The following is a 27,954-nucleotide window of genomic DNA, read 5'->3' on the forward strand; positions in this document are numbered from 1 at the left end:
CAGGAGATGATGTGGGAAAAGCAGATTTGGAAAAGCAGGAGATGATGTGGGAAAAGCAGATTTAGGAAAGCAGGAGATGATGTGGGAAAAGCAGGAGATAGATGGGGAAAAGCAGGAGATAATGGGGGAAAAGCAGGAGATGATGTGGGAAAAGCAGGAGAAGATGTGGCCACCATTCCCACTCCTGGAAATCAGGACATCCCGGGAACTCCCCGCTCCTGTCCTCCTGAACCAATCCCAGCAGGATTCATCCCTAAATTCCACTCTTTTTTTTTTTTTTTTTTTTTAGGGAAGACCAAACCCGAACTCGCGCTGGCTCCGCTCGTGTCCCGGGGCAGCGGCGCCGCCGCTCCCGCCGCAGCCCGGCCCGGCCCGGCCCCCGCTGGGCTCGGCTCGGCTCGCTAGCGGAGCTCGCTGTACACCTTGAGGGACAGCGCGGACAGCCTCTCGTCGCTCTTGTCGCCGTGCTCCTCCTCGGGGAACTGGATGCTGTAGGATTCCTCCCGCGGGGGCGGCGGGCGCTGCGGCGGCCGCGGGAAGGCGGCGCCGGGATCTGCGGCCGGGAACGGGGAAAGCTCAGCGGGAGCGCCCCGGGAGCCCCTCCGGCTGCCGGGATCGGGGGATGGGATCTGGGGATTTGGGGATGATCCTGTTCCTCCGGCTGCCGGGATCGGGGGATGGGATTTGGGGATTTGGGGATGATCCTGTTCCTCCGGCTGCCGGGATCGGGGGTTGCGGGATGGGATGATGGGATGATGGGATTTGGGGATTTGGGGATGATCCTGTTCCTCCGGCTGCTGGGATCGGGGGGATGCGGGATGGGATGATGGGATTTGGGGATTTTGGGATGATCCTCTTCCAGGTTTTTCCCCACCCATTCCCAGATTTTATTCCACCCATCCCCAGGTTTGTCCCCACCCATTCCCAGGTTTTACCCTGTTCAATCCCGGCTTTTTCCCCACCCATCCCCAGGTTTATCCCCACCCATCCCCAGGTTTTATCCCGTTAAATCCCGGGTTTTCCCCCACCCATTCCCGGGTTTATCCCGTTAAATCCCGGGTTTTTCCCCACCCATTCCCGGTTTCCCTCACCCCCGGGCCGCGCTCGGCGCTCCCTGCGCAGGCTCCAGACGCAGAGGTGCAGCAGCAGCGTCAGCAGCAGCAGCGCGGCCGCGGCCGCGACCGCCAGCGCGGCCAGGAGCGGGCTGCGGGGGAGCCCCGGGGCGGAGCCCGCTGCAATTAACACAACTTAATTACAAACCAACCCCCCGGGCTGCAATTAACACAACTTAATTACAAACGAACCCCCCCGGGCTGCAATTAACACAACTTAATTACAAACGAACCCCCCGGGCTGCGGGGGAGCCCCGGGGCGGAGCCCGCTGCAATTAGCGGGTGTTAATTACAAATGAAGCCGTGCCGCCGCTGTTCCAGGCGAGGGGGAGCTTCCAGGGGAGTTTGGGGATTGATTTTGGGGGTTTTGTGGGAAAGAGCGAAGGTGGGAGAGGATGGGAGGGAACTGTGGGATGGGATGGAAATGGGGGAAAAGGGAAAGAAAGGGAGCAGGGAAGGAAATGAAACAAGGAGGAAGGAGAAGGACGAGGAAAAGGAAAAGAGGGAAAAGGAAAAGGAAAAGAGGGAAGAGGAAAAAGAAAGAGGAAATGGGATGAGGAAGAGGAAAAGGAAAAGAGGGAAGAGGAAAAGGAAAGAGGAAATGGGAAGAGGAAAAGGAAAAGAGGGAAGAGGAAAGAGGAAATGGGATGAGGAAAAGGAAAAGAGGGAAAAGGAAAGAGGAAATGGGATGAGGAAGAGGGGAAGAGGAAAAGGAAAGAGGAAATGGGATGAGGAAGAGGGGAAGAGGAAAAGGAAAGAGGAAATGGGATGAGGAAGAGGAAAGGGACGATGGAAGGGAAAGAGGAGAAGGAAAAAAGAGGGAAGAGAAAAAGGAAATGGGAAAGGGAAGAGGAAGAAGAAGCAGAAAAAGGAGAAGGAAAGGAGGAGACGGGAGCAGTGTTTCCCGGAGCGGCAGCAGCTTCCCAGGAGGGTTTGCGGGCTGGAAGCGGAGCAGGAGCAGGAGCTGCCCAGGATTGGGGGTACCTGGCTCCAGCGCTCTGACGGGCAGGCTGCACAAGGAGTTGTGGGTGCTGTTCCCCTCCCTGAGCGTGAAGAAGCCGCTGCTCTCACAGCTGCAAAGGACGGAACTCGGCATCCCGGATATTCCCCAATTCCTGCCTCTCTCCCGATATTCCCAATTCCTGCCTCCCTCCTGATATTCCCAATTCCTGCCTCTCTCCCTCCCGATATTCCCAATTCCTGCCTCCCTCCCGATATTCCCAATTCCTGCCTCCCTTCGCTCCGATATTCCCAATTCCTGCCTCCCTCCCTCCCCTCCCGATATTCCCAATTCCTGCCTCTCTCCTCTCCGATAGTCCCAATTCCTCCCTCCCTCCCGATATTCCCAATTCCTGCCTCTCTCCTCTCCGATATTCCCAATTCCTGCCTCTCTCCCGATATTCCCAATTCCTGCCTCCCTTCTCTCCAATATTCCCAATTCCTGCCTCCCTCCCAATATTCCCAGTTCCTGCCTCTCTCCCCTCCGATATTCCCAATTCCTGCCTCCCTCCCTCCCGATATTCCCAGTTCCTGCCTCCCTCCCTCCCGATATTCCCAATTCCTGCCTCCCTCCCTCCCTCCCGATATTCCCAATTCCTGCCTCCCTCCCTCCCTCCCGATATTCCCAATTCCTGCCTCCCTCCGCTCTGATATTCCCCAGTTCCTGCCTCCCTCCCTCCCGATATTCCCAATTCCTGCCTCTCTCCCTCTCTCCCGATATTCCCAATTCCTCTCTCCCTCCCGATATTCCCAGTTCCTGCCTCCTCCCTGCTCCCCTCCCCGGGCTCTGCCCCTCTTGGGGCTCTTCCCCGAACTGGGGTTTGTGCCCATTTCTTTTCCCATGGATTTCTCTGTCGGGAATCATTTTTCCAGCATCTAAAGCTGGACTTTAAACCGGGAGTTTGGCTTAAGCTCCGCCTTGAGACTAAGAAGAGAAATGCCAGGTCTTGCTTAATTAAAAAGTTCATCAATGAATCGCATGATCACCATTTGGATGCAATTTGATTTTCTAGTGGCAGTATTGAATATCTTCACTGGTATTTCAATATTAATCGATATTATATTATTATTTCTATTACTATTATTATTATAGTCTTTTTTTTTATTCCCTAATTTCAAAGGGGAGATAAATCCCCAGTCTATTTTTTTTCCCCAAATTAGGGGAATATCAATAAACCCACACTCATCCTATACTTATTCTCATTAATATAATTATTAATATTATTAATATTATAAATATTGTAATTAATATTATTATTACTATCATTAATATTACTGATATTATTATTATTTCTGTTTTCTAAGAAGGCAGAGCCATTCCTAGCAATCGTCATTGATTATTGATTATTGATTATTGATTATTGACCGCTCCGTACTCGGTCCAGTTGCGGCACCGGCTGTTCCTGCTGCTGGAGTAGGAGCCGTTCTCACAGGGTTTGCACTCGAAGCGGAAATTCACAGGTCCTGCAGGGAAAGGGATGGGAACGGCTGAGATCCCAAATCCGGGACAGGCGGCGGAGCACAGCCAGGGCTGCTCCCGTTCCCTGCCCTATTCCCGTTCCCTGCCCTGTTCCCTGCCCTATTCCTGTTCCCTGTCCCATTCTCATTCCCTGCCCCACTCCTGATCCCATCCCCATTCCCTGCCCATTCCCTGCTGCATTCCTGATCCTAATCCCATTCCCAGTCCCATTCCCAGTCCCATTCCCTGCCCATTCCCTGCTGCATTCCTGATCCTAATCCCATCCCCATTCCCATCCCATTCCCAGCCCTGTTACCGATCCTGCTGGGCTCCCGGCCGGGCGGGCACTCGGGCAGTTTCCTGCAGAACAGGCAGGGCCTGTCCCATCCCCATTCCCATCCCCATTCCCATCCCCATTCCCATCCCCATTCCCATCCCCATTCCCATCCCCATTCCCATCCCCATTCCCATCCCCATTCCCATCCCCATTCCCATCCCCATTCCCATCCCATCCCATTCCCATCCCCATTCCCAATCCCGTTCCCAGCCCCGTTACCGATCCTGCTGGGCTCCCGGCCGGGCGGGCACTCGGGCAGTTTCCTGCAGAACAGGCAGGGCTCTCCGGAGCAGCCGTGCCCCGGGGGACATTTGCAGTCGGGGTCCTGCGCCGCCTGGCAGGGCGCGGGGTTTCCTGCGGCGGGGAAGGGGTTAACGCCGCTTGTCCCAGCAGGTTCCCGTTCCTAAGGAGTTCCGGTTCCCATGGGAAAAGGGAAAGGGGGAGGCGGCGCTTCCAGACACAGAGAAGGGTCTGGAGCAACAGGACCCCAAAAATTGTCCCTCGTATTCCCAGAGAAGAGACTTTTCCTGGGAAAAGGGATCCCAAAAGTTGTCCCTCATATTCCCAGGGCAAGAGAGACACATTTGCACACAATTTACACACAATTACCCCAAATTTACACACAATTTACCCCCATTTACACACGATTTACACACAATTCCCCACATTTACCCCCATTTACACACAATTCCCCCCATTTACACACAATTCACCCCCATTTACACACGATTTACACACAATTCCCCCATTTACCCCCATTTACACACAATTCCCCCCATTTACACACAATTCACCCCCATTTACACAGAATTCCCCCATTTACCCACATTTACACACAATTCCCCACATTAACACACAATTTGCCCCAATTCACACCCAATTCCCCACATTTACCCCCATTTCCCCACAGTTCCCCCACAATTCCCCCCCCATTCCCCCCTCATTCCCCCCTCACCTGCCTTCCAGGTGCACTTGGGGCAGCACTTGGTGCCACCTCCCCACAGCTCCCGGAGCTCCCAGTCCCGGCACTGCCCGGCCCGGCCCGGCCGTGCCCATTGCCCGGCCAGCAGCGCCAGCAGCAGCCACAGCCGGCCCCCGGCCATGTCCCGCAGTGCCACCCGGGCAGTGCCACCCCGGCAGTGCCACCGGGTCCCTGTCACCGCTGCGGAGGAGGCGCCGGGGTTTTTGTGGCCGAGCTCTTCCTGTTCCTTTTGGGGGGGCGGGGAGAAGGTTTGGGTTCAGGCAGCAGAGGAGGGGGCAGGGAGAGGGGTGGCCCCCCAAAAATAAAAGGGGTTTGGGGTCCTGGAGGGTTAAAGGGGGTGAAATTCGGGGTGTGGGGCTGGGAACGGGGCAGTTGGGAGGGAGGTGAAAAATCAGCTCATGGCAGAGATCTGCTGCTGGCACTGGGGCACTTCCAGGGATGGGGCGGCCAGAAGCTCCCTGGGAATTCCATCCATGGATCCATCCCTCCCTAAAACCCATCCCAACCTTGCCCTAAACCCATCCCAATCATCCTGTTTCCCTAAAATCCATCCCACCCTTGCCCTAAACCCATCCCAACCATCCTGTTTCCCCAAAAATCCATCCCAGCCACCCTCTGGGGAGAACCTTTCCCTAAACCCATCCCACCCTTGCCCTAAACCCATCCCAATCATCCTGTTTCCCTAAAATCCATCCCAACCTTGCCCTAAACCCATCCCAATAATCCTGTTTCCCTAAAATCCATCCCACCCTTGCCCTAAACCCATCCCAATAATCCTGTTTCCCTAAAATCCATCCCAGCCACCCTCTGGGGAGAACCTTTCCCTAAACCCATCCCAACCTTTTCCCTAAACCCATCCCACCCTTTCCCTCTCTCCCGTCCCACCCTTTCCCTCTTTCCCATCCCAACCTTTCCTTAAACCCATCCCACCCTTTCCCTAAACCCATCCCACCCTTGCCCTAAACCCTTCCTAACCTTTCCCTCTCTCCCATCCCACCCTCTCCCTAAACCCATCCCATCCTTTCCCTAAACCCATCCCAACCTTGCTCTAAACCCATCCCACCCTCTCCCTAAACCCATCCCAACCTTGCCCTCTCTCCCATCCCAACCTTGCCCTCTCTCCCATCCCAACCTTGCCCTCTCTCCCATCCCAACCTTGCCCTAAACCCATCCCACCCTTGCCCTAAACCCATCCTAACCTTTCCCTCTTTCCCATCCCAACCTTTTAATCCCACCCTTTCCCTCTCTCCCATCCCACCCTTTCCCTCTCTCCCATCCCCCCCTGTCCCCCTGTCCCTCCCAGCTGCCGTTTCCCCCAGTTTATTTCTTTATTTCTCATTTTTTTCCCCACTGGGGATTTTTCCCTGCCCTTTGTCTGTCCCTGCCCTTTGGGGCACCTGGCCCCGCAGGTGACGGAACTTTCCGCTCACGTCTGAGGGCAGCGGCTCTCCCGGAGCCCGGAGGCAGCGCTGACCTTTCGGATTTATCGGATTGATCGGATTTATCGGATTGATGGTGGCGTTTATCGGCCCCGTCATCTCCCCGCCTCGGCTGCGGGGTTTTCTCGGCAGCTCCACCTCTGGCTGCTGACATTTCCCCTCCCTCCTCGCCCCGCTGGGGCCCCACGCGCACGGCTCGCTTCCCGCCCCGTGGAACTCCTTCCCTGGGAAAGGTTCCCATCCTCGGGCTCCAAATCTGGGGACTCCACACCCCAAATCCATCCAGATCCCAGGATCCTTCCCAAAAACTCGCTCAGCACACTCCAGGGAAAGGTTCCCATCCTCAGGCTCCAAATCTGGGGACCCCACACCCCAAATCCATCCAAATCCCCAACAATCCTTCCCAAAAACCCGCTCAGCACACTCCAGGGAAAGGTTCCCATCCTCGGGCTCCAAATCTGGGGACTCCACACCCCAAATCCATCCAAATCCCGGGATCCTTCCCAAAAACTCGCTCAGCACACTCCAGGGAAAGGTTCCCATCTTCGGGCTCCAAATCTGGGGACTCCACACCCCAAATCCATCCAAATCCCAGGATCCTTCCCAAAAACTCGCTCAGCACACTCCAGGGAAAGGTTCCCCTCTTTGGGCTCCAAATCTGGGGACTCCACGGGGAAAATCCCAAAAAATCTGACATTCCCAGAAAGTTTGAGGGAAATCCTCACCCCAAAACCATAAAAACCCCAAAAGTCCTTCCCGAAGCCCACTGTTCACATCCTGGGAAAAACTCCTTTTTTTTTTTTTTGCTTCCAAGTTTGGTGACTCCACGAGGAAAATCCCGAGAAATGTGACATTCCCAGAAACCCCAAATGCCTCAGAACCCCAGGATCCTTCCCAAAAACCCCACTGATCACAGCCCTCTCCGGGGATCAGGGCAAATTCCAACCCTAAATCCCAAACTGGGATGGGACAGAGGGACAAATGTCCCGGATCGAGTCCCTTTTCCACACCCTGGAGTTCCCAAACCCCCGGGATGGGATTTGGGGGAAAATCCACGGATTCCTGGAGCTCTGTCCGCGGGAACGTGGGATATCCTCATCCAGAGGCACGTCCCGGGGGATTCGTGAGGAATTTGGGGTTGGAGCCGGATGGGGGTCGGGTTTTGGGATGGGATGAGGGGGAACGTGCCAGGGATTGGGATTTCCTCACGGAAAAGGGGTCAGGCCTTGGAGAAGGTCGGAATTCCCATTCCTGGAGGCTTCCGAGGAATTCCTGGATGTGGCGCTCGGGGTGAGGATGGCTCTGACCCTACAGGGCTTTTCCAGCCCCAAGAATTCCTGGGAATTCTCCCGTGCCCACATCACCCCCGCTTCCCCTTTTCCCGGAGCCTCGTCTCCGCTGAGGAGCCCAAACGACGGGATTTGGGAGACAACGAAAAGAAACCACCCCAAAAGAAAGGAAACCACCCCAAAAGAAAGGAAACCACCCCGAAGTAAAGGAAACCACCCCAAAAAAAGGGAAATCACCCCAAAAAAAGGGAAATCACCCCCAAAATAAAGGAAACCAGCCCGGGGCCTGACGTCAGCGCAGCCGAACGCTGTCAGCCGCGGGTTTGGTTTCCTGGCGCTGATTTTTTGCCGATTGGGGAGAAAAGAAACCCTGAGCTCGTCCTGCCGTGAAAAACTCGCTGGCAGGAGAACCCCAGAGCCTTAGGCCCGGCTTAAGGCCAGCAAGGCCCGGCTTTGGGATGATTGCCGCCCCCGGTGCCGCTCTGTGGACAAGGCCGCGGGCGTGGCAGGATTGGAGGGAAGCGCCCTGGGCTCCGGGATCGATGGCCCTTAGGCCCAGCTTAGAGCCCTTTAGGCCCGAGCCTAACCGGATCTGACTCAGGGGCGGAGGCGGCCCTGGGCTGGGGGATCAATGGCCCTTAGGCCCAGCTTAGAGCCCTTTAGGCCCGAGCCTAACCGGATCTGACTCAGGGGTGGAGGCGGCCCTGGGCTGGGGGATCAATGGCCCTTAGGCCCGGCTTAGAGCCCTTTAGGCCCGAGCCTAACAGGATCTGACTCAGGGGTGGAGGCGGCGGAGGAAAGATCAGGGACCCTGCCTTTCCCTATGGAAAATTCCCTTTTTTGCTCCCAAATTTGGTGTCTCCAGGAGGAAAATCCCAAAAAATCCAACACTCCCGGAAACCCCAATGGAAAATTCCCCTTTTGGGCTCCCAAATTGGGAAAATTCCCCTTTTGAGCTCCCAAATTCGGTGTGTTCATGAGGAAAATCCTAAAAAAAATTTGATATTCCAAGAGGGAAACCAACCCAGACAGAGGGAAAACCTGGAAAAAACTGAAAAAAAACTGGGGAAAAAAAAAAAAAAAAAAAAAAAACCAGAAAAAAAAAGAGGAAAAAAACCTGTAAAAATCCTGGGGGAAAATGAAAAATCCTGCAAAAATGCAGGGAAAAAATCCAGAAAAATGCAGGAAAAATGAGGAAAAATTTAGAAAATCCTGGAAAATCTCCAAAAACGCCTGGAAAAATCCCAAGCCGGCCCCCAAGCGTCTCCTGTGAGGTTTGTTTTCCACCTCTGGTGGCAAAATTGAGTCAAAGTCGAGTCCAAATTTAGCTCAGGAGATGAAAAACTCTGGAGATAACGGCGGCGGAAAATCGTCACCGGGGAGGGCAAAAAAGGCAAAACCACAGAGAGGAAGAGTCAAAAAATTCTCATCTAAAGGAGGGTTTTTAAAAAATAATAAAATTATTGCTAATTAAAAATATTATTGATGAATTAGGAATGGTTTCCTTCTTGGGCAATGAAGGGAAATGTTCCATTTGTGGGTGGGAAGGTTTGGCAGGAAGGGGAAAATTGAATTTATTTGGGTTTTTTTACAGGGCGGTTCAATGTTGATAGGTTTGCTTCAATTTTCAGCCAAAATTGGAGAAATACGGGGATTTATTTGGAAGCTGAAGGGGAAATTATCCAGGGAAAATGGGATTTTTTCCCTCAGGAATGTGATTATTTGTCATTTTTTTCCATGGAAAAATGGAATTTTTTCCCTCAGGAATGTCATTATTATCCAAGAAAAAATGGGATTTTTTTCCCCTCAGGAATACAATTATTATCTAGGAAAAAAATGGGATTTTTTCCCTCAGGAATGTGATTATTTGTCATTTTATTCCAAGGAAAAATTGGATTTTTCCCCCTCAGGAATGTGATTATTATCCAGGGGAAAATGGGATTTTTTTTTTCCCTCAGAAATGTGATTGTTTGTCATTTTATTCCAAGGAAAAATGGGATTTTTTCCCTCAGGAATGTCATTATTATCCAGGGGTCAATGGGATTTTTTTTTTTTCCCACAGGAATGCAATTATTATGCAGGGAAAAAATGGGATTATTTGTCTTTTTTTTCCAAGGAAAAATTGGATTTTTCCCCCTCATGAATGTGATTGTTATCCAGGGAAAAATGGGATTTTTTTCCCTTAGGAATGCAGTTTTATGCAGGGGGAAAAATGGGACTTTTTTCCCCCTCAGGAATGGGATTATTTGTCATTTTATTCCAAGGAAAAATGGGATTTTCCCCCCTCATGAATGTGATTGTTATCCAGGGGAAAATGGGATTTTTTTCCCTTAGGAATGCAGTTTTATGCAGGGGGAAAAATGGGATTTTCCCCCCTCATGAATGTGATTGTTATCCAGGGGAAAATGGGATTTTTCCCCCCTCAGGAATGTGATTGTTTGTCATTTTTCCCAAGGAAAAATGGGAATTTTTTTTCCCCACAGGAATACAATTATTATCCAGGGAAAAATGGGATTTTTTTCCAAGGAAAAATGGCATGTTTCTCCCTCAGGAATGGGATTATTATCCAGGGAAAAAGTGGATTTTTTTCCCTCAGGAATGGGATTGTTTGTCATTTTTGCAGGCTGTCCCCTCTTCCTGGAATGCTCCCATTTCCCCAGACACACACCAGGATCTGTTTTTGCAGAGTTTTATTCCCCCAATCCCCCTTTGTACACGATACAAACGTTCCTATACATTGTATAAACCCCTCTGGATATGTATAACATATAAAAAACCCCACATCTTCCAAATCCACGGATTTAAAAACACCTCTCGCATCCCTCCAGCCATTCCCTGCTGGATCTTTTGGGATATGGGTTTAAAATTCCCATTTTTGGAGGAGTTTTCTGCTGATAGTTGGAGGGAAAATCACTCCCGAACGATAAAAAAATTCCATTTTCCTGGAATTTCCAGGGAAACATTTCAAATTCAGCAAAAAGACGCTTGGGCTCCTCCCAGGCATGGCAGAGTTTGGGATTTACTCCCAAAAATTTTTCTTTCCAGATTTGGAACAGCAATTAGAGAGGGAAAATTCATTCCATGAAGTGTGGATTGAGTTTGACTTAATCCTGATTTTAGAGCTCAGCTTTGCCACTTGATCCCGATTTTAGAGCTCAGCTTTGCCACTTAATCCCAATTTTAGAGCTCAGCTTTGCTGCTTAACCCCGATTTTAGAGCTCAGCTTTGCCACTTAATCCCAATTTTAGAGATCAGTTTTGCTGCTTAATCCCAATTTTAGAGCTCAGCTCGGCCACTTGATCCCAATTTTAGAGCTCAGCTTTGCCACTTAATCCTGGTTTCAGAGCTCAGCTTTGCCACTTAATCCCAATTTTAGAGCTCAGCTTTGCCGCTTGATCCTGATTTTAGAGCTCAGCTCTGCCACTTAATCCTGATTTTGGAGCTCAAGGATTTGCCTAAAAGATAAAGAAATCCACACAAAATTCCCTCAGGAATTCTCCCAAATTCCAAAGGGAGATCTTGAGTAAATCACAGAGTTAAACCAGCCTCAGATGAACTCCTGATTAAGCAAGCCCAGCCCTAATTAGTGCCAGTTCCTCCAGATGCCGGCTCAGACGGGCAGGGAGCAGCCCGAGGCGGCAGTCAGTTTTTGGTGAGGCTGGAATTGGAATCGATCTGCTCCTCCTGGATGGGAATCCTGCAGCTCCCGTCCTCTGGAAAACAGGGAACGGAGGCAGGATGAGAGCCGAGGCCGGGAGCGGGGCTGAGCGGGAGCCTCGGTCCTTGGCCTTGCAGCGAGCCGGGAATGCGGGCCCAGGGAGAATCCCCCGGGCCAGGGCCCTGGCCACGAACCGGAGGCAGCAGCCCCCGAATCCTGGTTTTAGGCTCAGTTTTGCCACTCAATCCCAATTAAAAACTCACCTTTGCCACTTGATCCTGATTCTAGAGCTCAGTTTTGCCACCAAATCCTGATTTTAAATCTCTCCTTTGCCACTTAATCCCGATTTTAGAGCTCAGTTTTGTCACTGAATCCTGATTTTAGAGCTCAGTTTTGCCACTCAATCCCAATTTTAAAACTCTCCTTTGCCACCGAATCCCGATTTTAGAGCTCAGTTTCACCACTGAATCCTGATTCTAGAGCTCAGTTTTGCCACCAAATCCTGATTTTAAAACTCTCCTTTGCCACTTGATCCTGGTTTTAGAGCTCAGTTTTGCCACTCAATCCTGATTTTAGAGCTCAGCTCTTCTCAGCCGGACCTTTCCCAAGTGTGCAGGAGAATTCAGGACATTTCAATTTCCATGGAGGCAAAAAATTTTCCCATTTTACTCTTGGAAGTTGTTTCTGGATCCTGCCAGGGAGAGAACTCCTGGCCTAAAATCAGGGAACTCTGGGATTAAAAGAAAATCAGGGAGAAGGAGTGGAAATTTGGGATACTGAGCTCCTAATCAGCTCCTAATCCTAACCTGGATCAACCTCTGCAACTCCCCGCATTCCCAATTAAGAATTCTTTTATTAATTCCCAAATTTCCAACAGGGGCCCTGATTAATGTTTGTCCTGTTTTTTTAATCCCATAAAAAAGGGAACTCACTGGATTAATTTTTTTTTTCCTGGATTTTTTACCCCATAAAAAAGGGAACTCACTGTGCTGGGTGCTCCTCCCAGGCCCATTCCTGCTTTTCTTCTGGGCTGCCTGGATGATCAGGAGCAGGATGGAAATTCCACTCACCGTCAGCAGCAGCAGGCACAGCAGCAGCAGGGATAAAGAGCCTGGAATTAGAACGGAAAAATTCCCTGAAAAACAAAGATTCCTGCTCCTGCACGGAGCTCCCAGATCGCAGAGGGACAATCCAGAACTCTGGGAATGGAGAGGGCCGGCTGCCAGGGAAGGGCGGGGTCCTGGGATGTTGTGTAGAATACTGGAAAGGCTTCTGAGAAAATGGGGATTCCCTCCCAGGAAAGCAGCTTTACACGGAAATCGAGCAGCTGGAAACTGGGATCCTGGAATGCTGTGTGAAATCCAGAAAGGATTCAGAGGAAATGGGAATTCTTTTCCCAGGAAAGCAGCCTTACATGGAAATCGAGCAGCTGGAAACTGGGATCCTGGAATGCTGTGTGAAATCCAGAAAGGATTCAGAGGAAATGGGGATTCCCTTCCCACGAAAGCAATTCCAGCTGGGATTGTGGGATCCTGGAATGCTGTGTGAAATCCAGAAAGGATTCAGAGGAAATGGGGATTCCCTTCCCACGAAAGCAATTCCAGCTGGGATTGTGGGATCCTGGAATGCTGTGTGAAATCCAGAAAGGATTCAGAGGAAATGGGGATTCCCTCCCAGGAAAGCAGCTTTACAGGGAAATCGAGCAGCTGGAAATGTGGGATCCTGGAATGTTCTGTGAAATACAGAAAAAACTTCTGGGAAAATGGGAATTCCCTTCCCAGGAAAGCAGCTCCAGCTGGAAATGTGGGATCCTGGAATGCCGTGTGAAATCCAGAAAGGATTCAGAGGAAGGGGGAATTCTCTTCCCAGGAAAGCAATTCCAGCTGGGATTGTGGGATCCTGGAGTGCCGTGTGAAATCCAGAAAGGGTTCAGAGGAAGGGGGAATTCAAAGCAGCTGCAGCTGCATCCCAGCCCGTGCTCACCCCACGCGGGCTCCGTGGCAGCGCCGGGATCCCGACAGACCGCGGGGATGTCCCCGGGGCTGGATGCTCTGGAGCTGTTCTCGGGGAGCTCCGTGGGAAAGGGCTCCCTGTTTTCCGGGGATTCCGTGGGAGAGGGCTCCCTGTTTTCCGGGGATTCCGTGGGAGAGGGAAGCGGGCCAGGGCTGCCGGCACTGCCGGGGCTGCTGCTGCACCGGGCATCCTCTGTGCCCGTGCCAGCTCGGAGCGTGCTCTTCCCAAAACTGCTGCAGCTGGAAAAGAAACGCCAACGTGCAATCACTCCTACATCCCATCCCCAATCCCAGTCCTCATTTTAGCCCTAAAAATGTAGGGGTTTAGCCCTAAAAATTTAGGATTTTATCTCTAAAAATTTAGGATTTTATCCCCAAAAATGTAGGATTTTAACCCTAAAAATTTAGGATTTTAACCCTACATCCCACAGGAATGGGAGGAATAACTAAATCAGTTATTGCTGGGAAAAAATGAGCTGGGATTTTTTTCCCAGCTGATTCTGGCACAGGAATTTTTTGTTCCCAAAACAAAACCATCTGAGAGGTTTTAAAAACAGGTGGAAAATCCTAAAAATTCCCTCAGGATCCTAAAAATCCCAAAGGATGGGATTCATGGCGCTTAAATCCAGGAACGTTCTGATTTAATTCTCCAGATTTGGGCTTTTCCTGGAAAAATGAACCCCCCGGAGCTGCTCTGAGCACTTTGCCCCCAAAAAGAAATTTTTCCCTCTACAAGGGATTTTTCCCCCAAAAAAGGAATTTTTTTTCCTCCCAAAAAGGAGTTTTTTCCCCAAAAAAGAGATTTTTTCCCTCAGAAAAGGATTCCTACTTGGTCCAAGGCTGGCAGTTCTTGTTCCCTCCTCTGGAGAAAGTCCCTTCAGGACATCGGGAGCACTCTGGGGGAAAAGGGAAGAGGCAGAATTCCCAGATGTATCCACTGGGTAATTATGGAAATTATCCAGGAAAATGGCAGAATTCCCGGGTTTATCCGCTGCATAATTCTGGATTATCCAGGATTGGTAATTCTGGATGTTGTCTGGGAGGATCCCACGCTTCCAGCCAGGAACGGGAGGCCACAGGAGTTCCTGCCACACTGGAGGCAGGGTTTTGGGAAGGCTGGCACATCCCAGAATTCCAGAGGGAATTCCAGCTGGTACCTGCCCGGACCCTCTGATTCCCGAGGGAATTCCAAATCCCAACTCTTCCCAAGGGAATTCTGGCTGGCATCAATCCCAACTCTTCCCAAGGGAATTCCAGACCCCACTCACCCCTTCAGAAGGGAATTCCAAATCCCAACTCTTCCCGAGGGAATTCTGGCTGGCATCAATCCCAACTCTTCCCAAGGGAATTCCAAATCCAACTCTTCCCAAGAGAACTCTGGCTGCCATCAATCCCAATTCTTCCCAAGGGAATTCCAGACCCCACTCACCCCTTCAGAAGGGAATTCCAGATCCAAACTCTTCCCAAGGGAATTCCAGACCCCACTCCCCCCTTCCCGAGGGAATTCCTGAACCTAACTCTTCCCGAGGGAATTCCAGACCTCACTCCCCCCTTCCTGAGGGAATTCCAGACCCCAACTCTTCCTGAAGGAATTCCAGACCCCACTCACCCCTTCCCGAGGGAATTCCAGACCCCACTCCCCCCTTCCCGAGGGAATTCCAGATCCCAACTCTTCCCGAGGGAATTCCAGACCCCACTCCCCCCTTCCCGAAGGAATTCCAGCCCCCACTCCCCCCTTCCCGAGGGAATTCCAGACCCCACTCCCCCCTTCCCGAGGGAATTCCAGATCCCAACTCTTCCCGAGGGAATTCCAGCCCCGACTCCCCCCTTCCCGAGGGAATTCCAGCCCCCACTCCCCCCTTCCCGAGGGAATTCCAGATCCCAACTCTTCCCGAGGGAATTCCAGCCCCCACTCACCCCTTCCCACGGGAGTGCCCCCGGCGGGCTGGAATCCCGCCTGGCACGCGCACACCCTGTCCGAGGTCCTCTCGCACGGCTTCACCTCCACGCTGCCCTTCCCTGGCCAAGGCAGAAGTTCGTTAATTCCTTCATTAACAGCAGCAATTAACTCCTCGGGGGTTTGGGGGTTTTGTGTGTAGGAGCTGCAGAGTTCAGCAATTTAATAATTAAGTAACGATTCGTAATTAATAATGAATTTGACAACTGAACCGTTGAACGGTTTTGTTTGAGGACAGCGATTTTCAGGTGGGAGCAGCTGGAAGAAGACCCAAAAGGAGATTTTATTCCCTCCTAAATTCCCTCAAGAAGGGATTTTTCCCCAAAATGGGATCTTTTTCTTCCCAAAATACCCCTAAAAAAGGGATTTTTTTCCTCAAAAAGGAGTTTTTACCCCAAAATGGGACTTTTTCCCCCAAAAAGAGATTGTTCCCCCGAAAGAGGGATTTTTCCCTCAAAAATGCCCCAGGAAAGGGGTTTTTCCTCCAAAAGGTGATTTTCCCATCCAAAAGGGGATTTTTTTCCCCCAAAATGCCCCCAAAATAGGATTTTTCCCTCCAAAAGGGGATTTTTATCCCCAAAAAAGGATTTTCTCACCCCCAAAATGCCCCAAACCTGGGATTTCTTTTCCCCGCTAAAAGGCATTTTATTTCTCCTCAAAAATGGGACTTTTTCCCCCCCAAAAAGGGATTTTTTTCCCCCAAATCCCAGCACTCACGGGCGTTGCAGATGGTGCAGCTTTGGCAGAAGCCGTGGTGGTGCTTGGAGCTGAAATATCCGTCCTGGCACGGCGAGCACACGGTGTCGGCAGAGGCCGTGCAGCGACTCCGCATCCTCTCCCCTGAAACACCCAAAAATCAGCGTTCAGCGGGGTCCTGGGGGGAAAAATCCTAAATTTCACCCTTTGGGATCAAATCGGGGTTGGCTGAGGTCATGAGGGGGAAAAAATCCTAAATTTCACCCTTTGGGATCAAATCGGGGTTGGCTGAGGTCATGAAGGGGAAAAATCCTAATTTCTACCCTTTGGGATCAAATCGGGATTGTTGGGGATTGTGAGGGGGAAAATGTCACCTAAATTTCACCCTTTGGGATCAAACGGTGCCCAGAATTTGGCAGTTCCTGGGTTTTATTTAGGAGAAAAATCCCTGGAAGTTTGGGGGGAAAATCAACATTTAATGGAATGGCTGAAAAGAGTTGGGGAGGGCTGAAATTGGAGAAAGTGCCCCCAATTTTTGTCCCGGTGGATCCCAAATATCCACTCAAGAGTCAGGGAAAAGGGTTTAGGAAATTCCCCTGACTGAAGCATTTAGAAAGCAAAAAATACATCCAAAAAAGTTTAAAACCACTCTCAAAAAGGAAGATTTTCCGGGTTTTGGGTCTAAAACTTATTTTTATCCGTCTAAACAGTACTACACTAAAAAACAGGTATTACACTAAGAAAAAAAATCGATAATCCCTTAAAGCCCGGCTCTCCCACCCCATTCCCCGCGGCGGGCACTCACCGGGGGCGCAGTCGCTGCAGCATTTCTCATGGAAGCTGTACTGGTGCTCCTGGCATTCCAAGCCCAGGGAACCGAGAATGGGCACGGCCAGGAGCCAGCAGAGAGCGGGAAAATTCCAGGGAATCCTTGGAAGTGTCATTCCCACCATCCTCTTCAGGGAGCCGTTCCCTCACGGCTCCTTTCCCCTCACGGCGCTTTTCTCCTCACAGCTCCTTTCCCCTCACGGTGCCTTTCCCCTCACAGCTCCTTTCCCCTCACGGCTTCGCTCCCTTCACGGCTCCTTTCCCCTCACGGCGCTTTTCTCCTCACAGCTCCTTTCCCCTCACGGCTCCGCTCCCCTCACGGTGCCTTTCCCCTCACGGCTTCGCTCCTCTCACGGCTCCGTTCCCCTCACGGTTCCTTTCCTTTCACAGCACTTTTCCCCTCACGGCGCTTTTCCCCTCACAGCGCTTTTCCCCTCACAGCTCCTTTCCCCTCACGGCTTCGCTCCTCTCACGGCTCCGTTCCCCTCACGGCTCCTCTCCTCTCCTCTCACGGCTCCTTTCCCCTCACGGCTCCTTTCCTTTCACAGCACTTTTCTCCTCACGGCGCTTTTCCCCTCATGGCTCCTTTCCCCTCACGGCTCCTCTCCCCTCAGGACGCTGTGAGGGCCCCGCGAGCGAGACCGGCTCCGGGCGGGGACATTTGAGGGAAATTCCCGCTTTTCTCCACGCCCCTTCCCGCTCCCGGTGCGGGGTTTTTCGGCAGGAAAAGGAAATGCTGAGCTTCAGACGGGTTGCAGGGGTAAAAGGAGCCCTCAAGGGAGTGAAATGGCTGGAAGAGCGGGGATGGAGCAGCGCTGCGGGAATGCCCTGGCTGAAGCGGGGAGTAGCGGCAATTCGGGAATTCCGTTTTCCAGACTGCTGGAGTTGGAGGCAGGAGCTCAGTTAAGTTCTAGGAGAATCCACTGAACCCGCAGAATAGTGGGATTTAAGGAATTTCATTTTCCAGCCTATTGGAGTTTGATCCAGGATCTCAATTTTGGGTGTTCCAGCTGCCTGGAATTGCAGCTTTACCTTTACCGACTCCGGAAAATACTGGGAATTAGAGATGCCATGCTCATGTTGTCCCAAAATTAAATGAGGATGGTGTTGGCAAAATCTCTTCATAGATAAATTACAATTATCAGTAAAATAAATTATGGTTTTACTGGAATTTTTGTGTTTAAACTTATTTTATCGGAGATTATCTATTGAATGTATTCCTCTTATGTTCCCCGACAAACCTTAAAAGCAGCAGATTTTCCAAAGCATGGAGAGAAATATTTAATGGAAAACAAACAAACAAAAAAAAGGATATAAAATCTTTTATCCAAGGAATTTAATAAAAACATCAAATAAAGAGCAGGGAGAGGGAAAGAGGGACAGCAATTCCTGTATTTACATTATATTAAGAATAAATTTAATCAAATAAAACATCTCAGATTTTCAGGAATTCTTTCCCAAGGAGGGGTTTTTCCCAGGAAAGATGGAAGCAGAGGGAAAAAATCAATTTTATTTGGGAAAGAGCTCACCCAAAGCCTGGAATTACCCCCAAATCATCAGCAGCAGCTCATTAACAGCATTAATTAGCACAGAGCTCATTAATTTTAGCAGTGAATATTAATTAAGCAGCCATCAAACTCCATGGGAATTCCACTGCTCTGTCCAACAGCTTAAATTCCCAAAAACACTTCCCAATTGTTTGATTTTTGACCAAAATCTGATTTTCTTAAAGCCATAATCTCCCTTCCCAGTGCAGATGTCAACAAAACAATGTCATTTTATATTAATTTAATCTTAATTAATGCTATTTTATTTTTAAAATTTAATTCCAAAAAAAGTTCTTCTGTAACATTTCAAATAAATTCTTCCCCACAGCTCCCTGAAAAAATTCCACTGAACTCCCAACAAATCCAGGTTTTATTTGGGATTCCCTGGATCAGCAGCTGAGGGAAACAAATATTTACGGAGCCTCCCAAATGGAATTGGGTGTGGAGGACAAACATTCCTTGGAACCACCAAAATTCCCAAAATCCAGGTTTTATTTGGGATTCCCTGCATCAGCAGCTGAGAGGGCAATTCCCAGGAGATCAAACATTCCTTGGAACCACCAAAATTCCCAAAATCCAGGTTTTATTTGGGATTCCCTGCATCAGCAGCTGTGAGGGCAACAAGGGAATAAATTTCAGGAATTTCCCAAATGGAATTGGGTGTGGAGGACAAGCATTCCTTGGAACCACCAAAATTCCCAAAATCCCAAGTTTTATTTGGGATGCCCTCACATCAGCAGCTGAGAGGGCAGTTCCCAGGAGATCAAACATTCCTTGGAACCACCAAAATTCCCAAAATCCAGGTTTTATTTGGGATGCCCTCGCATCAGCAGCTGAGGGAAACCAAAATTCCCAAAATCCAGGTTTTATTTGGGATGCCCTCACATCAGCAGCTGAGGGAAACCAAAATTCCCAAAATCCCGGTTTTATTTGGGATGCCCTCGCGTCAGCAGCTGAAGGAAACCAGGGAATATTCCAGAATCCTCTCACCCAGACCAGCCAGAACTCCAGCTGGCTTCAACCCCCCCAAACCGAGGAGGAAAACTACCTGGATCCAGGAATTCCCACCATTTTTTTCCAGCAGGAAAAACCTCTCCAAGGAGCTGCAGCCCGCGGGGCCGGACGGCAAATCCGCGACGAGCGATTCCCGCCGCTCGGCCGAATCCTTTTTCCCTGGGGGGATTTTTTTTTTGGGGGGGGGGGGTTGGGAGTGGAACAGAAAGTTCTGGAAAAGGGGGAGGAAGCTCAGAATTCCTCGTGGACGTTGCGGGCGTAATCCATGAGCTTGCTGCCGGTGAAGTACTCGCTGTACTTGAGGATCTCCTCCAGCTCCAGGTGGTGGTTCTGGTTCTCGTCGGCCACGGCGATCATCTGCCGCGCCTCGTTCAGCGCGTTGTGCTCGTTCATGGGATCCATGTATTCCTGGAAAACCCACGGAAAATCCAACTGAGCGCAGCCCCCGGGCTGTGCTCCCAAAATTCCCACCTCCCACCCCAGCCTGAAAGTCTTTCAGAAGGGTTTGATGGTGGTTTTGTCCTGGTTTCCAGGCTGTTCCCAAAGAAATCCCGGATTTTTTGGGGTCATTCCGAGGAATATTTGTGGAATTGGGGCTGCAAATTGAACTCAGGATCAAATTCCACCTAAAAATTAAGGATTATCAATTTGCAGGACCTAAATGCTACTATTTTTTCCAGGTGTCAAGGCTGTTCCCAAAGAAATCTGGGATTATTTTGGGCCATTCTGAGGAATATTTGTGGAATTTGGGCTGCAAACTGAACTCAGGATCAAATTCCAGTTAAAAATTAGGGATTATCAATTTGCAGGACCTAAATTCTCTCATTTTTTCCTGGTTTTGAGGCTGTTCCCAAAGAAATCCAGGATTTTTTGGGGTCATTCCAAGGAATATTTGTGCAATTGGGGCTGCAAATTGAACTCAGGATCAAATTCCACCTAAAAATTAATTTGCAGGACCTAAATTATACTAGTTTTTCCTGGTTTTGAGGTTGTTCCCAAAGAAATCCAGGATTATTTTGGGTCATTCCGAGGAATATTTGTGGAATTTGGGCTGCAAATGGAACTCAGGATCAAATTCCACTTAAAAATTAATTTGCAGGACCTAAATTCTCTCATTTTTCCTCCTTCTTTGGCTGCTCCCACAGAAATCTGGGATTTTTTTGGATCATTCTATGAAATATTTGTGGAATTGGGGCTGCAAATTGAACTCCGGATCAAATTCCAGTTAAAAATGAAGGATTATCAATTTTCAGGACCAAAATTCTCTCATTTTTCCTTTCTTGGCTGTTCCCCCGGAATATTTTAAAACGAAATTAAGATATTTCATACAAAATTAAAATGACATCAAAACATTCAATTTTAAAATGAAACACTTGTAAAACTCGAGCTGCGATTCAAATATCTTGGGGGTTTTAACGTATTTAATTAAACCAAAAAATTCTATTTTTTCATTAAATACTTACAAAAAAAAATTGAGCTTTTGGGGTTTTAGTGATCGATTTAAAATCCCATTAAAACGAAATTAAAATTCAATCAAAACATTCCATTTCTTAATAAAGAAAACGAGCTGGGAGTGAATTTAGGATGTTTTTAAACCGTGTTTTGGCACAAGTGGCCGGCAAAAGACGAGGGGTCACCTCCAGCTCCTCCATGGTGACGATGCCGTCGTGGTTGGCGTCGATGACCTCCTGGAACTCCTTCCTCCTGTCCCTCACCCAGTCGTCGTCGATGTCCTGAGCCTGCTGGTTCTCCACCGTGCCCACGGGCAGGGAGATGAACTCGGACAGGGTCAGCTTCTTATCCCCGTCCTGATCTGGGAGAGACACAGAGTGACCGCGCCTTGGCGGCGTTGCCAGGAAAGCACAACCATTCCAATGTGTTCATTTAATTGTCGTCAAAATGGGGATTTCCTACTGGTCTGTGCAAAGAAATAAAATGGATTTAATTGTCGTCAAAATGGGAATTCCCTACTGGTCTGTGCAAAGAAATAAAATGGATTTAATTGTCGTCAAAATGGGGATTTCTTACTGGTCTGTGCAAAGAATGAAAATGGATTTAATTCCCGTCAAAATGGGGATTTCCTACCCCATAAAAATGGGAATTTCCTACTGGTCTGGGAAAAAAAATTAAAATGGATTTGCTTGATTCCTGTAAAAATGGGGATTTCCTACTGGTCTGTGAAAAAACCAAACCCTTCCCAATGCCCACATAAAAATGGGAATCCATGGGACCCCACCTGACTATTCCATGCAAAACCCTCCCAAAATCCAGATAAAGAACGGGAATCCATGGAATCCAGGGCCAGAATTCCCAGGAAATCGCGGCTTACCCAGGTCGCGGATGATCTCCTGCACCATGAAGTGCAGCACGGCCCAAATACCCACAGAAAAATGGGAATCCATGGGACTCCACCAGACCGTTCCCTCCCAAAATCCAGACAAAAACCAGGAATCCATGGAATCCACAGATACAATTCCCAGGAAATCCCGGCTTACCCAGATCACGGACGATCTCCTGCACCATGAAGTGCAGCATGGCCCAAATATCCACATAAAAATGGGAATTATGGATACAATGGGAATCCGTGGGACTCCACCAGACCGTTCCCTCCCAAAATCCAGATAAGAACCAGGAATCCATGGAATCCATGGACAGAATTCCTGGGCAATGCAGCTTACCCAGACCATGGATGATCTCCTGCACCATGAAGTGCAGCATGGCCCAAATACTCACATGAAAATGGGAATCATGGATACAATGGGAATCCCATGAACTCCACCAGACCGTTCCCTCCCAAAATCCAGATAAGAACCAGGAATCCATGGAATCCACGGATACAATTCCCGGGCAATCCCGGCTTACCCAGATCACGGACGATCTCCTGCACCATGAAGTGCAGCATGCCGCGGCTGTGCTCGGGGTGCAGGAAGGACAGGAACTCCTGCTCGCTCAGCAGCAGGTCCGGGGGGGGATTGTCCGCCTGGTACCAGCGATCCTTCAGGTTGTCCAGCACCTCCTGCGCTGCAACGGCACCCGCGGGGCTGGGACTGCATCCCAAACCCTGCACCTGCAGCTCACCCCAAACCCTGCACCTGCGGGGCTGGGACTGCATCCCAAACCCTGCAGCTCACCCCAAACCCTGCAGCTCACCCCAAACCCTGCACCTGCGGGGCTGGGACTGCATCCCAAACCCTGCAGCTCACCCCAAACCCTGCAGCTCATCCCAAACCCTGCACCTGCGGGGCTGGGGCTGCATCCCAAACCCTGCAGCTGCAGCTCATCCCAAACCCTGCAGCTCATCCCAAACCCTGCACCCGCGGGGCTGGGACTGCATCCCAAACCCTGCACCCGCGGGGCTGGGACTGCATCCCAAACCCTGCAGCTCACCCCAAACCCTGCAGCTCACCCCAAACCCTGCAGCTCACCCCAAACCCTGCACCCGCGGGGCTGGGACTGCATCCCAAACCCTGCACCCGCGGGGCTGGGACTGCATCCCAAACCCTGCACCCGCGGGGCTGGGACTGCATCCCAAACCCTGCACCCGCGGGGCTGGGACTGCATCCCAAACCCTGCAGCTCACCCCAAACCCTGCAGCTCACCCCAAACCCTGCAGCTCACCCCAAACCCTGCACCCGCGGGGCTGGGACTGCATCCCAAACCCGCAGCTCACCCCAAACCCTGCAGCTCACCCCAAACCCTGCACCCGCGGGGCTGGGGCTGCATCCCAAACCCTGCACCCACCCGGGGCTGGGACTGCATCCCAAACCCTGCAGCTGCCTGAGTTTGGGACTGCAGTTTCATCCCACCGGCAGGAACTGCCCCATCCATCTTTAGGATCCGGAACAATCCCTTTGTGGGATTTCAGTTCATCCTAACTGCTAGAATTTTAGAACTCCGTCCATTTTTAGGATTTGGCACAACCAAGTTTTAGGAATTTCAGCTGTCCCAAGCCATGTTGAGGATTTAAATTGTCTCAATCCACTTTTAGGATTTCAAACGTATCAATCCATATTGAAGACTTCGATTACCACAACCCATTTTTAGGATTCCAATTGTCACAATGTTTAGGATTTTAATTGTCCCAATCCATTCTTAGGATTTCACAATCCATTTTTAGGATTTCAATTGTCACAATGTTTAGGATTTTAGTTGTCCCAATCCATTTTCAAGACTTTGTCACAATGCATTTTTAGGATTTGTCACAATATTTAGGATTTCAGTTGTCCCAATCAATTTTTAGGATTTCACAATCCAATTTTAGGATTTCATTTGTCACAATCCATTTTTAGGATTTCAATTGTGACAATGTTTAGGATTTTAGTTGTCCCAATCCATTTTTCAATCCATTTTTAGGATTTAACTTGTCCCAACCCCTTTATCTCCAGCTCTCAGTTCTTGAACCAATGATGATTTTTAAGCCTAAACCCTGCAGATATTTATCAATCACAAAATTCCTGATTTTCGCTGCAAGAAAAGTTCAATTAAAAAAAAATCAGCACCAAAAGCCCACGGAATCCCTTCCCTTCACCCCACAATCCAATCAGCTGCCAATATCCATAATTAAAATTAAAATTAAAATTAAACCTCAGCCTGAAAACCAAACTTCTGCCTTAACCTCCACACCCCCAGGTGCTTTTGATTATAAAAACACCCAAAAAAATCACTTTTACGGTGCTTGGAGGAGGAGAAAAAACCCCCGAGGAAGCGGAGGAGGAATAATTTGATTTTCCTGCGAGGTTTTGGGGCTCAGGTGCAGACTCGGGGCGCTGACTCAGCAGCTCTGGCTGTCCTGGAGTGTCCCCAGGTGATTTCCCTGCACGTTCTCAGCTCCTTTTTTGCCGCGTTCGGGGTTTGTCAGAGCTGGAAAATGTCACGGCAGCAAAGTGGAAATGACTCAGCCCTGCAGGGAAAGGGAAAGGGCAGGGGGGATTCCACAGGAAACGGAAACGTTCTTCAGGGGAAAACAGGAAAATTCCTCTAAAAAATGCAGATTTCAGGGCACGCTCTGGCCGGGAGCAGGGTGGGATCGGTGTCCTCTGACTTCAGCTTTTGGGGGGATTTTACAGGAAATTTCAATTTCTTTAAGTGGGAAAATGGGGAGAGGCTTCTTAAAAATTGCAATTTTGGTGGCAGATTCTGGTCAGGAGCAGGGTGGGATCGGTGGCCTCTGACTTCAGCTTTTGGGGGGATTTTACAGGAAATTTCAATTTTTTTCTACAGAGATTCCTCCTAAAAATCACAATTTTGATGGCAGATTCTGGTCAGGAGCAGGGTGGGATTTGTGTCTTTTCACTTCAAGTTTTGGGGGGATATTTGAGGAAATTTACTTTTTTTTTTGAAGCAGATTCCTCCTAAAAATTGCAATTTTCATAGCAGACTCTGGTCAGGAGCAGGGTGGGATTTGTGTCCTCTGACTTCAGTTTTGGGGGGATTTTACAGGAAATTTAAACTTTTTTGAAGCAGATTCCTCCTAAAAATTGCAATTTTGATGGCAGATTCTGGTCAGGATTAATGAAGGATTTGTATAGTTTGATTTAATTTTGGGGCTCATTTTACAATTAATTTAAATCTCTCTTTAACAGAAAAAAGGAAGATTCCTCTAAAAAATGTTATTTTCACACCAAATTTCAGGTGGAAAAAACACAGATTTTTTGTTTTATTAAGGAGGAAAACATGAAGATTCCTCAAAAAAAAAATCTCATTTTCAAAGCACGTTTTCCATGAAAAAATCAGATTTTTTGGCCCCGGAGCCTCGCTCTGCACTTACTCTCCTCGTCGATTTTCAGCTCCTCGTTGTTTTTGATTTTCTCAGCCATTTCCTTCTCGTCGAAGCCTTTGCTGGCCAGGAATTTAATTTTATATTCGTCCCAAGAAACGTGACCTGAAATTGAGAATATTTCACCCAAAACGATCAATTTTGGGCGGAATTCTTACAAAATCCTCCAATTTTAAAACTGTTTTACTCCAACATCACAACCCCCGCTGAATTTCAGGAATCACGAGACAAAAGCTGTCACCTGATTCATTTTTGGGAATGAAAAGTTTTTTATAGTTTTTTTTAATAGTTTTTTAGCTATAAAATCTGGCGAAAAATTCAATTTATTCCAATTTTTTTCCCATTTCTTTCTGAAACAAAGAGCTGCCTGCAGCACATCCTCCATCACAAAACCCCAAATTTGGGATTCCAGAGCTAAATCTGACCCCAGAAATCAATTCTAGATCACAGAATTGATGTAAAAAGTGATTTTTTTGAGGAAAAAAGGGGGATTTTTACCATCCCCATCAGGATCCACAGCTCTGAAATGCATTTTGTTCTCCTGCACGGCCTCCTGGAAATGTTCATCCGTTTTTTCCATGATCCAACGCTGCATTTCCTTGGCGCTGATTTTTTTGTCGTTATTTATATCCACCCTAGAGAGGGAAAAAAAGAGAATTTCAATTTATATCCATCCTAGAGAGGGGAAAAAAAGAGAATTTCAATTTATATCCATCCTAGGGAAGGAAAATAAAGAGAATTTCAATTTATATCCACCCTAGGGAGGGAAAATCAAGAGAATTTCAATTTATATCCACCCTAGGGAGGGAAAATAAAGAGGATTTCAATTTATATCCACCCTAGAGAGGGAAAATAAAGAGAATTTCAATTTATATCCACCCTAGGGAGGGAAAAAAAAAGAGAATTTCAATTTATATCCACCCTAGGAATGGAAAATCCAGAGAATTTCAATTTATATCCACTCTAGGGAGGGGAAAATAAAGAGAATTTGAATTTATATCCTTCCTTTTTCATCATCCCTTTGTCACCCTCCCTGCCTTTGTCACCCTCCCTTTGTCACCCTCCCTTTGCGTCCCTCCCTGCCTTTGTTACCATCCCTTTGTCACCATTCCTTTGTCACCCTCCCTGCCTTTGTCACCCTCCCTGCCTTTGTCACCCTCCCTGCCTTTGTCACCCTCCCTTCGTCACCATCCCTTTGTCCCCCTCGCTGCCTTTGTCACATCCCTTTGTCACATCCCTTTGTCACCATCCCTTTCCCTCCCTGCCTGCCTGTGTCACCATCCCTTTGTCACCCTCCCTTTGTCACCACCCCTGCCTTTGCCACCCTCCCTGCCTTTGTCACCATCCCTTTGTCCCCCTGCCCTTGTCCCCCTGGCTGCCCGTGTCCCCCTCACTTGGAGAAGATGGCCACCAGCTTCCTCCTGTTCCTGCGGGGCTGCGAGTCCTCGTCGAAGGCGTCGCGCTCCTTGCCCAGGAACACCTCCTGGTGGAACTCCCTGTTCAGGTGCCCGTCCAGCTCCATCTTGACGCCGTTCAGGTGGTCGGGGGGCAGGATCTCCTTCTCCTCCCTGGCGTCCCCCGGCCTCTCCTTCAGCAGCGAGTGGTTGGCAGGGCGGGCGCCCACGTCCAGCAGGAGGAAGAGGAGCAGCAGGGACGGGCACACGGAGCCCGCAGTGCGCAGGAACGCTCGTCTGGACGACATCTGGGGCCTTTCTTATGGGGGGCTTTTCCTTTTTTTGTTATTTTGTTATTTGTCGGCTGCTGAAAGCACTGCCGGGCCTAAAAGGAAAAAAGGAAAAAGAAAATTAAACTATGAAGCGAAAAGTCACCGTGGGTTAAAGGATCTGAAAGGAAAAAAGGAAAAAAAAAATAAACTCTGAAGCAAAAAGTCACTGTGGGCTAAAGGATCTAAAAGGAAAAAAGGAAAAAAACCAATTAAACTTTGAAGCAAAAAGTCACCGTGGGTTAAAGGATCTAAAAGGGAAAAAGGAGAAAAAAACAGTTAAAATTTGAAGCAACAGTTCACTGAGAGTTAAGTGATCTAAAAGGAAAAAAGACAATTAAACTTTGAAGCAGAAAGTCACCCTGGGCTAAAGGATCTAAAAGAAAGAAAGGAAAAAACCAGTTAAACTTTGAAGCAAAAAGTCACCGTGGGTTAAAGGATCTAAAAGGAAAAAAGGAGAAAAAACAGTTAAAATTTGAAAAAAAAAGTCACCGTGGGTTAAAGGATCGAAAAGGAAAAAAGGAGAAAAAAACAGTTAAAATTTGAAAAAAAAAAGTCACCGTGGGCTAAAGGATCTAAAAGGGAAAAAGGAGAAAAAACAATTAAACTCTGAAGCAAAAGGTCACTGAGAGTTAAAGGATCTAAAAGGAAAAAGGAGAAAATCCAAGTTAAACTCTGAAGCAACAGTGCACTGAGAGTTAAAGGATCTAAAAGGAAAAAAAACAATTAAACTCTGAAGCAAAAGGTCACTGTGAGTTAAAGGGTCTAAAAGGAAAAAAGGAGAAAAAACAGTTAAACTTTGAAGCACCAGTTCACTGTAGGTTAAAGGATCTAAAAGGAAAAAAGGAGAAAATCCAAGTTAAACTTGGAAGCAAAAGGTCATTAATGAACATCAAAAAAATGAAAATAACCTATACAAAGTATTAATAACTTACACAGATATAATTATATGTGCATAACTTATTTATATACGTGTAAATATATGTACATAAGTTATTTATATACATATATGTACATAACTTCCTCATATATTTATGCATATATATTTATATATATGTATATTTATTTATATGTATATGTCTTTATGTATATATATTAAAGTATATACATACAAGTGTATATATAC

At 48.7% G+C, this 27,954-nt stretch overlaps 3 protein-coding genes across 6 annotated transcripts; all 3 read right to left on the reverse strand.

Annotated features, from left to right (window-relative positions):
* Nucleotides 1–212: 212 nt before the first annotated feature.
* Nucleotides 213–5,123, reverse strand: TNFRSF18 (TNF receptor superfamily member 18). Its single transcript, XM_038159910.1, has 6 exons — nucleotides 4,863–5,123; nucleotides 4,127–4,261; nucleotides 3,488–3,575; nucleotides 2,097–2,185; nucleotides 1,092–1,232; nucleotides 213–553 (listed from the first exon to the last, which is right to left on the reverse strand). The coding sequence occupies exons 1-6, from the start codon at nucleotides 5,008–5,010 to the stop codon at nucleotides 402–404; spliced, it is 753 nt and encodes a 250-aa protein (XP_038015838.1). The 5' UTR covers nucleotides 5,011–5,123; the 3' UTR covers nucleotides 213–401.
* Nucleotides 5,124–10,937: 5,814 nt separating this feature from the next.
* TNFRSF4 (TNF receptor superfamily member 4) lies at nucleotides 10,938–16,923 on the reverse strand. 4 transcript variants are annotated; one of them, XM_038159967.1, is made up of 7 exons: nucleotides 16,746–16,923; nucleotides 15,962–16,084; nucleotides 15,205–15,306; nucleotides 14,117–14,183; nucleotides 13,259–13,527; nucleotides 12,346–12,386; nucleotides 10,938–11,330 (listed from the first exon to the last, which is right to left on the reverse strand). In XM_038159967.1, exons 1-7 carry the CDS (start codon nucleotides 16,891–16,893, stop codon nucleotides 11,181–11,183), a joined length of 900 nt encoding a protein of 299 aa, XP_038015895.1. In that variant the 5' UTR covers nucleotides 16,894–16,923; the 3' UTR covers nucleotides 10,938–11,180. The 4 variants fall into 4 exon arrangements, with proteins under 4 accessions (XP_038015895.1, XP_038015894.1, XP_038015897.1 ...); XM_038159966.1 differs by having other exon boundaries at nucleotides 12,261–12,386; XM_038159969.1 differs by having other exon boundaries at nucleotides 12,261–12,386; nucleotides 15,962–16,118; nucleotides 16,746–16,817.
* A 1,151-nt stretch (nucleotides 16,924–18,074) lies between these two features.
* SDF4 (stromal cell derived factor 4) lies at nucleotides 18,075–26,903 on the reverse strand. The gene is made up of 6 exons (XM_038159965.1): nucleotides 26,500–26,903; nucleotides 25,604–25,740; nucleotides 25,097–25,210; nucleotides 22,192–22,350; nucleotides 20,967–21,142; nucleotides 18,075–19,737 (listed from the first exon to the last, which is right to left on the reverse strand). Exons 1-6 carry the CDS (start codon nucleotides 26,805–26,807, stop codon nucleotides 19,561–19,563), a joined length of 1,071 nt encoding a protein of 356 aa, XP_038015893.1. The 5' UTR covers nucleotides 26,808–26,903; the 3' UTR covers nucleotides 18,075–19,560.
* Nucleotides 26,904–27,954: the final 1,051 nt, after the last annotated feature.

The sequence above is a fragment of the Motacilla alba genome, chromosome 21 (genome assembly GCF_015832195.1).
Source record: "Motacilla alba alba isolate MOTALB_02 chromosome 21, Motacilla_alba_V1.0_pri, whole genome shotgun sequence".
In the NCBI taxonomy this organism is placed as follows: Eukaryota; Metazoa; Chordata; class Aves; order Passeriformes; family Motacillidae; genus Motacilla; species Motacilla alba.

Coding starts and splice junctions, on each gene's coding strand:
- SDF4 (XM_038159965.1), bottom strand. CDS start 26,807: ATGTCGTCCAGACGAGCGTTCCTGCGCACTGCGGGCTCCGTGTGCCCG. Junction 25,741..26,499: donor CTGGTGGCCATCTTCTCCAA/GTGAGGGGGACA, acceptor TTCCCTCTCTAG/GGTGGATATAAATAACGACA. Junction 19,738..20,966: donor TCACCATGGAGGAGCTGGAG/GTGACCCCTCGT, acceptor TGGGTTTTCCAG/GAATACATGGATCCCATGAA.
- TNFRSF4 (XM_038159966.1), bottom strand. CDS start 16,893: ATGGTGGGAATGACACTTCCAAGGATTCCCTGGAATTTTCCCGCTCTC. Junction 16,085..16,745: donor CTGCAGCGACTGCGCCCCCG/GTGAGTGCCCGC, acceptor TGGGTGTTTCAG/GGGAGAGGATGCGGAGTCGC. Junction 14,184..15,204: donor GGGCACTCCCGTGGGAAGGG/GTGAGTGGGGGC, acceptor CTTTTCCCCCAG/AGTGCTCCCGATGTCCTGAA.
- TNFRSF18 (XM_038159910.1), bottom strand. CDS start 5,010: ATGGCCGGGGGCCGGCTGTGGCTGCTGCTGGCGCTGCTGGCCGGGCAA. Junction 3,576..4,126: donor CCGGGAGCCCAGCAGGATCG/GTAACGGGGCTG, acceptor CTTTCCCTGCAG/GACCTGTGAATTTCCGCTTC. Junction 554..1,091: donor GCGCCGAGCGCGGCCCGGGG/GTGAGGGAAACC, acceptor TCCCGGCCGCAG/ATCCCGGCGCCGCCTTCCCG.